Source organism: Ciconia boyciana, chromosome 7, assembly GCF_034638445.1.
Source record: "Ciconia boyciana chromosome 7, ASM3463844v1, whole genome shotgun sequence".
Lineage (NCBI taxonomy): Eukaryota > Metazoa > Chordata > Aves > Ciconiiformes > Ciconiidae > Ciconia > Ciconia boyciana.
Window position 1 is genome coordinate 3,748,763 of NC_132940.1, and position 13,186 is coordinate 3,761,948.

The 13,186-nt window shown below is 40.4% G+C and overlaps 1 protein-coding gene across 8 annotated transcripts in view; it reads right to left on the reverse strand.

Annotated features, from left to right (window-relative positions):
- Positions 1-13,186, reverse strand: part of PATJ (PATJ crumbs cell polarity complex component) — a 165,211-nt gene that overhangs the window by 29,831 nt on the left and 122,194 nt on the right. For all 8 annotated transcript variants that reach the window (XM_072868998.1, XM_072868999.1, XM_072869001.1 and 5 more), the window contains 4 exons: positions 11,340-11,432; positions 6,679-6,750; positions 5,989-6,106; positions 5,250-5,383 (listed from right to left, as the gene is read on the reverse strand). In XM_072868998.1, the coding sequence (XP_072725099.1) occupies positions 5,250-5,383; positions 5,989-6,106; positions 6,679-6,750; positions 11,340-11,432 (417 nt within the window). The remainder of the gene's footprint in view (positions 1-5,249; positions 5,384-5,988; positions 6,107-6,678; positions 6,751-11,339; positions 11,433-13,186) is intronic.

Here is a 13,186-nt window from a genome sequence, read left to right on the forward strand (position 1 = left end):
AATATTCTTCTGTCAAACTGCATCCCCACCATCACGAAGCTCCCCCTGCTCCGCCGCAAGCCAGAAAGCCTTCTGGGCTAACCGAGGTGATTAGAAAAGCTTTTTCCTCTCCGACTCAGGCGTTAACCAGCTCTCACACCAACTAGTGTTAGCTGAGTGCAGGCATATTCTGTTACTTTTTGGAGCACTGCTAAAGTGTTCCAGTTCCCTGGCTTTGTGGATCACTTTATTTTACAGATGGAGTACCTTAAAGTTTGTTAATTGCCTTAGAAATGCTTTTTATTAAAGCCAGCTGAAAGAAAAAGTAAAAGAAAAATTTTTTACCAAATTCAAAGTAGACAACCCAGTATAAAAATTCTGCACAAGAGGTTTGTTGTCATTTTCAATAAAAAAGACACAGGATAAAGTATGCTTCTCTTTTGTGTCATAGGTGCCACTTCAGTACTTAACCGGGATTTCAAGCCCCAGCTGAGCCTCTGCGCTCTCCTCCCCTCCCAGGGTTTTCTAACTCTGCCGGGGGGGAATGTCCCTGTACCAGCCTCCACCGGCCTTGAAACCGCTGAATCCCCTCCGGTACGTCTGAGCGTCTTAATCACCCAGGCAGCAAATACAGAGTCAATAACTCCGAGTAATCAACTCAACCATTACTAAATTATTCAGCTGGAAGCAAAACAGTGCTCCCTCCTACTAAGAAAATGTTTGTGTCTTAGAGCCATGCTTTTTCCATGTACTACCAAGAATAAAACCTCTGTAAATTGACAATCCTGTTTTATAGAAAATGGCTCATTGCAAGTTGCTAACTGGACAAGATGTTGCAGCCTTCACCCACTCTGGGGTGATAATGGGGTTCGGATGATTTCACCCCACATGCCATCTGGAGGAGTACCAGGACACCTTTTTTTAAACAATTCCTTGATGGTCTGTTCTCAGACAATTTAAGAAGAAAACCTCATAGAAACTTTCTGGCAAAACAGTTTCAGAGGAAAAAGCCCATTAGTTGAAACTAAATTATTTGCCTTGAAATGAAATTATTTGCCTTGAAACAACTTATGCAGAATGCAATGAATCAAAAGCAGAGTAACTGAGGAACATTTCCTAAATTTAGTGAACAACTGGACTATCTGGTGCTGCCGGTCCTGTATTCTGCAGGGCCGGTTATTCGTCTCGGACCCGCACGGTCCCAGCCTGTGCAGCCTTGGGCTAGCTGGCTGTGCCAACGCTGGCTTGCTGCCATGAATGCCCAAGTCTGAAAGCTGAACTCCATGTCTAACTACAGGTCGCAGCCTGTCCAGGCTGGGAGCTGGCAGCCCAAGCACACGAGCATCCTGCCCAGCGCGCTGGGGTCTGCAGCTCTCCGAGCTGCACCGCAGGCGTTGCCCAAACAGGTCTGCCGCATTCATGAATCCCGGGCGTCCCGCGGCTGGAGCGGTTCAGGCGCCCTGGGAGCACTGGCAGCTGCCGAGTGACAATGACACCCCTGTCAGGTTTATGGCTGCTATTAGCAGTGGTGGAGTTGACAAGCATTTATACACAATTCAGCAGCCGGGGGGACGAGAGGGCAGGATGGTGTCCTGGGGAGCAGAGTTAGAGCCTCAAACCTCATTTTGGGATGTTTCTGAAAACACTACTTTTTTTTTTTTTTTTTTTAAATTCCCACTCTGAGGTTACTTTTAAAAGTTTGATTGGACTACAACCAAAAAAAAAAAATCTTCTCACAAATTGAAAGCCCTGTACTTCAGCCAGCTCCACTCTGCAGTTTAATTGCTTTAAAGCAGAGGCCATGTGTTGTGTTCTCTCAGGGGTACATGGGAAGGTGAAATGAAAGACAGTGAAGAAAAAAAAATAAAAATAAAAATCAACCCTTAGAATAAAATGAAATAGGACTGCTTAAGGGCTATAGCAGTCTAAAGATCAATGATGTGAAGAAAACTCTCAAGGACAATCCTTCCTTCCCCCTGCCTTTTCTATAAGCACATCTTTCCAGCTGATGCTCTCTTGCTCCTCTAAGCACACAGCCACAGTCCCTGCTTATAATACATGCATTTGAAAGGTTTTGCAAGTTTAATGGGATGGTCATCTTCTCAACAAAAAACATTTCACAGGGGTTAAGACATCACTTTCCAACCTTCTGAACAAATTAACCTCCCTGCTCACAGGCTGTATTTTTCAAGTCTCTACTTAGTGATTTCTGATGAGATTCCTACGGTTATGACTTAAAAGTTGCACTGTCTATTTCATTTTGAAGCACCGTGTCCCTTTAGTGGGCTGCCAGATTTATTATTCCAAAAGCTGGGACTGTACATCATGTGTTTAAGAAAGATTCAAAATATTCTGAAGTGAGCTTTTCCCATCACACGTGAGCTGCTGTTGTGCACCAGTGTTGACTACCAGCGCTCAGTTAAACATTTTCAGATCAAGTGCATTTTAATATCACATAGATGAGGCCCTTATACTCTTGCCATAGCCCTCTTAGATCTGACAAATTCTATCAAGGCACAGCTTCCCTCTGTTCCCCGTACCAATAAATTACTTCTGAGACCCTAGGAACTGGGGTTGATACTGGGGTTCATTGTTTTGTAGGCACTTACAAACACATGCAGCTATGAAATAAAGATACCCCAGTAGAAAAGGCAGGAAGAAACAGGTGTTAACATGTTGCTTGCCCAGAGGACAAAACGGTAAAAGAAAAAGTCTCTGCAGCTGTTTGTGGCACACACAGGCACTGCTCCTGCAGATTCACCCCTATTCTGCCATGCCTTTCTCGTCCCCGATGGAGCGCATTTCCATGGTCCCGTCAGGGCATCTCACCTCCATTGTCTGTGTGCGCCATCCGAACTACAAGAGTACAAAAGACAGCATCCCTACTTCATGCCTGCAGAGATGTCTACGAATGGTGCTATTCCCATTCCTTCCGACTTTGATCTGACAATTCCCATTTCAAAAAATAGCTAAAAAACCAAACTCGAACTGCTGAAGCCAATTATAGCTTCATTTTAATTCCTCTGCACTGCAGAAAACAGCAGGTCTTGGATACACAACTTCTGCCACACAAGGCCTTCAGAAGTGATGAACTTCTATGGCACATAAGTGTAACACATACGTAAGCAGTGAAGCTGTAAGTCAATTTATTTTGCCTTTTTTGAAATACAAAAGATGTCCATCTATATCCCTAAGTTAAAAACAAATGATGTTTTTAAGCGAGACAAGCATACATCACTCAGCTCCATGTACCTAATTTTGTTATATTTCCTCTCTAGTCCACAAAAGCCAGAAAGACACAAACTTTCCTACAGTCCTGAGTAGTATTTTCCTTTACCCCTCCTCATTTCATTATGTGAACTTCACTTCAACTCTTTAACAAAAGGTTTTTTTGCCTCCATGGCAAAAGAGGAAGGCATCAAAATAATTTGGGGGAGATCAGTAGTACAAAATAGACAGACTGAAGATGATCCCACCAGATAAAGACACAACCCTGGCTACCTGACTAGAAGGGTTTGCACACACCGTTTTGGACAAGCAAGTTATGGAGAATCCCAGAGAGGGTCTCTGCACATGGTAAACGATCAGATTAGACTGTGGTCTCACAAAAGCAACTTGTTTCCTATGAAACAACATTGCTTGCCTTTGAATGAGCAGATTCAGAAATATGAAAAGAAACAGGGACTCATTTTGGTAAGTCCTGTAATGTGCGGATCAGAAATGTGGGAAGACAGACCTCCCTCCCTTCATGAATTTCAGTTACTGCAATCAAGTGCATAGATTTTTAAAATAAACTCCTAGGAGGACACTTTAATGAATAAACTAATGAAAGTATAATACTTAACCAAAACCATTTACTCAATTTAAAGAATAAAATCCTTTGCATTTTTCTCATCTGCTCTGTAAAGCAGATACTTATAATTTTCATTTATTTGTATTAAAATCTCATGAAAGACATGTACCAGATTGCGTCTGACAGACTGCCATGTATTATTTCCAAATTCCAGTTAAATGAAAAAGCAGAGACATGACTAACGTTGAACTTCTTATTTGAATTTACTCGACACTGAGGAGCTTGACAAAAAAGGGACTGGGTACAAAACAGTGCATGGCTGGACAGAGTGAAAATCATATAGGCTGATTTAAGCCTTCAACATAACTCAGATCTATCTCCATGTGAAACAGAGCAATTCATCCAAACTCCACATAATCAGAGACTTGGATAAATGGGACCAAAAGCTGAACCTTTTCCAATTTCAGCTTTAATACTGTAAAAGATAGAGCCTACACTTTGCAAAACAAAACTTTCTTTGTCCTTTCAACTTCCTCAGGTTTTTTTCCTCCTTTTTTCTTGGTCTGGAAAAGGATTACTACATTGCAACTGTCTGTAGCTGCTGACACTCACAGCACTTCATTGCTTAATGATGCACCACCATGATATTTTCAGGAACAACTGCATGTAACAGAACAGCTCTATTGCTTTAAGTGTCTCTGCAGCAGGGGATTCAGGAGAACCCAGTAAAGACACCCCTGCAGCAGACTTGTTTACTGAAAGAACTGAATTGGACATTTAAAAAAAACAGTCTGACATTCTGTTATAGTGTAACATAGCATCTCTTAAATGGAAAGCAGAGTGGAAACAGCAACAGCAGAGGCAGAGAAGGGTTTAGCATAACTAACTTGCTGAGTTTGCACTTAAACTGATACATTTTAATTTAGCTGAAGATAATATTTTTAAAAACACCATAGCCAAGAGCAAGATGAAGCAAAAAGACAAAGAAAACAATTAAAGATTACCTTTGGTTTACCTCTGTTCAGTAGGGGCGTTTGCTGGCAGAGGAGATCAATCACAGTTTGTTTAAACAGCTACTAAGCATTTATGCTCTCAAGACAGAGGTGTTACCCTTGCTGAAGTAGCTCTACCTCTGTGACATTCATTCCTAGTCCAACCATTCTGGTAACTTACCTGCTTGAAACTCTCAATTCACAATGGTTAAAAGAGAATACATATTTTAAACTCTAACCATAGCAGAAAGCACTACTGAAAGACAAACCTTTCAATTTAAACAGGAACAGGAAACAACTGATCTGATACAAGGCAAAATTATCAATTTGTTATTGGAGATTGTAGTTGCTGGTTTCTCCTCCCTGTACTGAACAATTCATTAGAGCAATTACAGATTAATGGCATCATTAGTTTCTATGTTTTCTTTGTCTTTGTCTCCTATTCTTTAACAGAGACAGTAAATATTAGTTCAACAGAAACTCACCAGTGGAGTGTCTTTCCCCCCAACGATGCTGAGTCCTAGGCCTGACCGACCCTTAGATATCTCTATAGTCATCTCCTGCCCCGGCACTATAGGACACATTGCTGGATCCACAGGCAATGGAGGTGGAAAGACGCCTAAGAACATGAAAAGGTAAAGAAATAAGTCACACTATTCAATGAGAAAATGAAAACTGAAAGGAATCGTATGAGAGCAACTAATTAAGCTCTTGTATTTTGCTCTTCACCTTTACAAGTCTACATCGAACTACTACTCTGAGTCACTTCTGAAGTCTCTAAATCAGAACAATTCTAGAGCTCTGGGAGTAAAGGTTCAGAGTAAATGTCTGGGAGGACATTTAATTCAGTTATAACTTACACAATTCAGACCACAATGCCAAAGTGTATTATTCCATTCGCGACAGATAAGGCCATGTCCCAGCACTGTGGAATGGACAGGATGTCCCACATTGCCTTTCCTTCTGTTTTTATTTTAATTAAAAGGAGGAACAATGTCTTTGCACATAAAAGTCAAGAAAAACAAGTAAAGACATCTTCAAGCTCTCCAAAATTATAAGATGAGAGAAAAATACAAACACTTTATAAAATAACTTAAAATAGGTCATTCGATGTTCAAAGAAAAAATCTCAGCAAGAGTTATCTGGAAAAAAAAATAAAAGATCCATCCTGGGTTAGGGTACTAAATATACACTATATTGGTGGAAAAAATAACTGGTTCATACTACGGCCGGTGACTTCTGCCTCTGGAGAAAGATAAGCAGGTGCTGGCACCAGGGGTATCTCCTGTAAGTTGACTGGTACTTTTGTTGAAGTTTTGGATTGTTTGGTCTGGTTGAGGACCTAAAAGCAAAGCAGAAGCAAAAGAGATCAATCACAGAAAGGCATGTTATGTGGACATCATCATTAGTTGTTGATTATCGTACCTTATTAAATCCACTGAGTCAATAGAAGGGAAAAAAGCAATAAGCATAGAAGAACTGAAAACATTCTCTTCATAAATAAATGGAAAATCAGGATGACTGGATAACTGTGCTTCCAGAAACGCTCATGTAGGAAGTAGGGACAGTACTTCACCTTTCTCAATTGTGCCTCTCATACCAAATAACGTGGGGTTTTTCTGGTTTTTTGTTTTGGTTTTGTTTGTTTGTTTGTTTTGTGGTGGTTGTTTTTTGGTGGTTGTGTTTTTTTTTTTTTTTTTTTTTTTACTTTTAAACAGCAAAGAACATCCTTGACATTAGCCTGTGTGACTATTTCCACATAATTAAAGAGAAGCAAGTAATTTTTTAAGTTTCCCCCCAAGAAAATGATTTTAACGTCTCCCCAGTTAACCCCTTGTCCCCATAAATCACTCAATCTTCAACTAGATCAAGCCCCCAGCACCCCCCCTTATCGGTTAACATGACCTCACATACATTTGCCGGGAGCTGCTCCTCCAATTCCTGCTGATCTGCCAGCACTGGTTTGTCAGCTTTACATTTCACATCCTAAAAAGTCAAAAAAGAAAAGTGAGGTGTATTGAAAATGTCACATTAACTTAAACAAAACATCCTCCAAAACTCAAAATGATGATTCTAGGCAAACAGTGATATTTCGTCGTGCAAGTACACTTGTAGCACAACACAAAGCTGAAGCCCAGAACTCAGAAGTGGAAAAAAATAGTATGAATACAGGGAATATCAAGAATTACTAAAACCACACCGAACAGTTCTGAAGGCATACAATGTAAGGAAAGGGCTTTTTGGGAGGAGATCACGCATGGTCTGTATTGTTCCTGAGCAACAAGAAGCTCTAAAGAAGAAGGAAGTGCATCCTCTGGGGCAAGGGGGACAGCAATTCCCCTGCTGTGGGAAACCTGCCGGTATTTGTGTGCCAAACCTCTAGCACACAGGTAGCTGAGACCCTTTGGTGCCTACAGCAGGAAGGGGTTCAAAGTCATCTGTTCTCTCCTTCCCCCTCCGTTTTTCAGTAGTCCTCAGCAGCACTGCGCATGCCGGCAGAGCTTAAATAAAGTAACTGCTTAAAATGCATCATCCAGCCTCATTATAAATATCTCAAACAATGGCACTTCAATCATGGGCTCCACTTGTATCCTAATTTCTTTCCGTATCCTTGCAATACACTAAAAAATATTTTTTCTCTCCTACTTCTACAACTGCTTCCAGACAGTTACTGTGTCTTCCCCTTGTTAGCTCTTGGCCAAACTTAGGCCACTTTGATCACAGTATTAGTTGTCTTACCCCATGTTTAAAAAAAAATGGATAAACAGCCTAGTTTTCAGAAAAGCTGAGTACCAACTTCAAAAGACAACAGAGATAGTCTGCGTCTCAGAAGAATTTCTAATTAAGATGACAGTTCATACATTTAAAAAAAAACATGCAAATTTTAGGTAACCAAACTTGAAAATGCTGGCCTTGTTTCCTGGAGCTTTATTATGTTAAATCATGCCAAGCCCCACAGGCTTTTTTTTTTTCCCCTACTTTCCCCCCCCCCCCTGCATTTTTCTCCAAGCTTGCTGTAACTATATAACTGTAACTATTATCCAAATGGACAGCAAGAAAAAAGATAAAAGTAGTGATCTCATTGTATTATCAGAGGTGTCGGGGAGAAATGGGAAGACTGCTTTGTCATTTTATGAGAGATTGTTTTAATGAGCAATGAAAAATTATTTCATACTTCCCTTTTTCATTCTGATATGTGACTAAAATCTGAAACTTCATCTTGCACATCAAGTAAGCACCAAGCATCACCTTTAAATCTCTCTAATCTTCTCCATTTAACTCAGACTATGTTAGAGGTACCTGAACAAAATAAAAAGACTTCCAGCCCCTCAAGCACGGAATTGTACACTTGGCATTTGTCATAAGCCTGCAACCCGACTGGTTTAACCTAATTCAATTCCCTCAAATGCATCCAAAAGCAGTTTTATGAAGCCCCTCCTCTTTGCCAGTGTTTCAAGGACATCTTTTCTGTTTGTGATAAAGACAGATTATTGTTCCAAGTTCAAATCTTTTCAGGAAAATGAATCCATTCTCACATACCAAACAGCAGTTTAGTTATCCCACCTACGGGACACTGAATTAGGTACACACTCTGCCAGGCCACTAATGATGCAAGGTGCTTCAGAGCACACACAACGACTGCTCAAGCCATTTTCACCTTTGTAAAGTTAAAAGTTTCGAGACCATCTCAAAGCCCCATATAGCAATTCTTTCCAATGACACCTTGTGGAAACCAAGGTAGCTACAGTCCTCAGAAAACCACTTCCTTCTATCAGGCCATCTCAAACCTCAGCTAATACGCATGCAGGCTTTGCCTAACACTTCCACTGGCTCCAGTTCAGAAATAAAGTTGTTTTCTTTGCCTCTCTTATCATCCAAGTCTACAATGATGTTCATTATATAACTTTATCCTTTTTAAAGTGATGAAGTGACAATGAAAAGTATCTTGGGAGAGACCGACAAATGTATCAGCAACATATGAATAGAGAATGATGTGAATTTTTAATTTTTTTTTTTTTTTATTACAGCTGCCACTTGGTGAGACATCCTGCTCATGCTTTGAGCTGTACATACTCGTGGAAGATCTCTGCTGATAAGCACATACTTTTTATTTACTCAGTGAACTTGATCTTACTTGTTGACTTTTACATTCCTGATTTCTCCTGACATATGACTGAGAAATTCAATAACAATGGTGAAGTAGCATTAGGCTCTAGTAGCAACCATCATGCTATGAAAAACAAGGCACTGTTTTCTTTTGCCTCAACAGTCACTAAAAGACTGCAAGAGAAATCTCTTTCCCTCAAAATAACAAGCTGTCTTGTGCTGCACTGCAGTGTCCAAGTCTTAATGCTGATATGACTACAAATCCATTTCCTTCTGGTCAGAAGGGACTGATCACCCTTCTGACCACCAGCATTTACAAAAATAAGATACACTTAGAAATATTTGTCATGTAGTTTTAAAATCCTGATTGAAAGAAAACTCTGGAATTATGAAACTGGCTTTCAGAACTATTTTTCATCCATTTATGCCTCTAAACCAAGGGTTGGCCCAACTGAAGGCATTATGGAATGAGCAGCTGGATCTATAGGCATTTGAATACTTTTCTAAATCTGCCTCCTAGCCCTTAACTTTTCCGTATCTATTTATCTAACGGAAAAATCAGTGAGTCGCCTCTAAGCAAATATCCATTGAATGAAGGTAGGGCTACGCAGCAGCCACAAGAGTGACACACTCACTGCCTCCTGGTCTTGCCAGCGACCCGGGACAGGTCGCTTGCCCTCTGGTCCGCAGCAGGGATAATAATACTGGCCTGCTGGCTAAAGCATTTTGAATTGCAAAGATAAAAAGTGAATTGCAGCAGCCAGTTGCTGTTACATGAACAGTTTAAGTGGAAAGATGAGATAACTCGGTATGGACACTGGGAAAGAAAAAACTAAGTACTATACTGATGTTCTCCTCACCTAGAGGCTCTCAACAAATCTATGCCTTTGTCTTCTCTTACCTTTCTGCCATTGCCCTGTGTTCTGGACAACTCTTCCCACCAATGCTTTACCTTCTCCTTTTTTTTTTACCTTTCAGTCTAAAATACTGTAACTTCTACCCTTTGGCTCCACAGTTCCCTTCTTTCTTGCTTCAAGTTTGAAAAGAAGCTGCCAATATATTCTGGGTTTTGGCCCTGTTGTTCCAGTAGCATCTTCCCTCCAAGCCACCTATCTTGGATTGCTGCAAATCCCCCCCCCCCCGCCATAAAATTTGCACTTCCTCTAATACCTTTCAAAAAGCTGCACAGCACAATATCTTACACCAAGAGTTCATTTTTGTAGAATACATTTTATATATTTTTATCAACTTCAGTCTTTGAGCAATTTTTCATATTACCTTGTAATCTTCAAAAGTTTCTTGCCAAGTTGAGCAAGAACAGCAATAAAACCAGGTGAATTACACCTGTAAATATGTACAATAAAACTCTGATTCATTTATATTCCAGCGCATCAAAGGTGGATTCTGCACAAGGCTACCAAATACAAATAATCCAACTTTTTTGTGTTCCATTAGGAACACAAACCAATCCATTTTACATGGGTGGTTAATTCTGATGCTTGAGTAGCACATAACACTTCCTAACTCTTGGAGTTCATAGACTTGTTAATGAAATACTTACTAGCTATAGAACATTATGTATATTCAATTCACATTCGCAAAACCCAGGACACTCTTTGCAAAAGACATAATGGAGCAGAAAGATGACATGTGAGAAAAAAAAATCCAGAAATGTCAGGTTTCCTTAGTTGAGGACGGCACACACAAACTGTGCACACACAGCAGGGCTCAGCCAATGAGCTCCTTGAAAAAGGAGTAGGCTGTTGGACAAAAAGACTGTCTCAGCAAATTTTATGTACCTCTACGTTAGTCACTCTTCAGCATGTTTAGTAGTTTTCCATTTTAAACTTTTAATATAGAGTCCAAAAAAAGAGATTAGAGCTGCACCCTGGAGGACTTTCAGATTTCTGATAATGCACAATCCTGACATATTAAACAACAAAAAACTCCACCTATATCAATGAGAATTTCAGTATTTATTACATGCACACTGACACTACCACATTAAACCAGAAGTTATGGGTTTGATGTAGAAATTACTGAGGGTAACTCTATAGCTATGTTATTCAGGAGGCAAGACTAGATTATGATAATAGACATTTTGGCCTTAGAATTTATGAAGCTATGAATATAAATAAGAATAGGATTTACAGACCATGCTTTTTTCTGAAGTTTGTCACACATGGATGGCAAGAGTGGAAACTCAATCCCCTCACTGAGAAAGAACTCAAGAGAGGGCCAAAATGCTACATATAAACTCTTATCTCAATATTTTAACAAATTATACTGACTGCTTAGTTCATGAAAACAGTCTATGCACGTAAAGCTAAGAGTTTGATTCTGCTCTTACATGTAATGGATATTATTTGACAGAAGTGTGCTGTAATACTCCAACACAAAGGCAGAGAGAAATAAGCCTCCATTTTCTGAGCTCTAATCATCATTAAATATCACTTTAAGTCACTTACAGCTTTGTTGGATTCCTCATCGGTCAAGCTTTTCATGACAACTTCCAAACTTGGGTCTTCTTCGCTGCTTGCAGGTTCAGTGCCACCATGATCCTGGTAGAAAGGATTGATAACAGTTTTTAAACAGAGCTATGATCCCCCATAATAGCTAAAGAAAAAAATTAGACAATTTTACCTTTTATTTTGTTTTTCTAAACAAGTAGCAGCATGAAAAAGTAAAAAGATCCACAATTAAAGCATCCTAATGTCAGGAGACACATAAGCAATACAAGTTTTGAAAGACAGACCTTGGTCTCCACTTGGCCAGCCCAAAGTACCATGAGGTAGTCCAATACTAGCACTTGGGTGCAGATCTGGGTCAACCTTCAAGGTGAGACTAATCCCTATCAACTGTGAAAACTCTTGAGTTTGTATTAAGAGGCCTTCTCCAGACTTGTGTTGGGAGGGAGAGTCTCACCCATGCTCAGCACGTTCAAGGAAGCCCAGTTTCCTTCATACAGTCTGAAGAGGTCAGTAGCAGCAGGACTGAGTGCTCCACCCTGGAGGAATCGGTAAAGCCAAAGCTCTTCTGGTTAGAGCACATGGCCACCAAACTCAGCAGGCTTAAGCCAGCACTGGAGCACAATCCTCAACTTGAAGTGCAAATGTAGCCTCAGGATTCAGGTAGTTCTGCATTACTGTGAGAATCCTGCAAATGACATTCATTGACACCTACGGGAGAACCAGCAAATGAAGGGAATGGCCCAAAAGACATAAGTATTTTCACAAAGATGTGCTCCAGAACTTCCTCCTGCATGAAGTTTTTCTCTTTCTGTAGAGGACTCCCAACAAAAATGGCCTTTGAAACATAAAATTGCACCATACTAAGCAGAAAAGCTTGTCTGATCAGGATTTTCTGGTATTTTCTCTAGACAATAACTAGCATATATTTAAGAAGCATATTGTGCTGGTTTTGGCTGGGATAGAGTTAATTTTCTTCATAGTAGCTGATATGGGGTTATGTTTTGGATTTGTACTGGAAACAGTGTTGATAATACAGGGATGTTTTCGTTATTGCTGAGCAGTGCTTACACACAGTCAAGGCCCCACCCCACAAGCAAGGCCTCTCACCCCACCCCACAAGCAAGGAGGCTGGAGGGGCACGAGGAGTTGGGAGGGGACACGGCTGGGACAGCTGACCCCAACTGCCCAAAGGGACATTCCATACCATATGGCGTCATGCTCAGCATATAAAGCTGGGGAAGAAGAAGGAAGCGGGGGGACGTTCAGAGTGATGGCGTTTGTCTTCCCAAGTCACCGTTACATGTGACGGAGCCCTGCTTTCCTGGAGATGGCTGAACACCTGCCTGCCCATGGGAAGGAGCAAATGAATTCCTTGTTTTGCTTTGCTTGTGTGCACGGCTTTTGCTTTACCTACTAAACTGTCTTTATCTCAACCCTCGAGTTTTCTCACTTTTACTTTTCGGACTCTTTCTCCCATCCCACTGGAGGGAGTGAGTGAGTGGCTGGGTGGGGCTTAGCTGCCGGCTGGGGTTAAACCATGACACATATTCTTGCAAGAAAAAATTATTTCCTTCCCATACCGACAATTAAAGTTAGGATAGATAGGAAATGGCATCTTTTCAGGAAAAACGTTAAGTTAGAATTTAAAGTTTAGATTACCACTAATTTGGTTATATGTAAAATTTAATGTGTTGACCCTCCTTCCCTTTTTTAAACCAATCAGGTCCTGAGTCTGAAAATATTTTTGATGTATTACTTTGATTTACTTTATTTTAAAATAGTTTCAATACACTTAAGCCTTTGATCCAAATTTGGAGCTATCTCTCTTGCAAAGCAAAATGGAC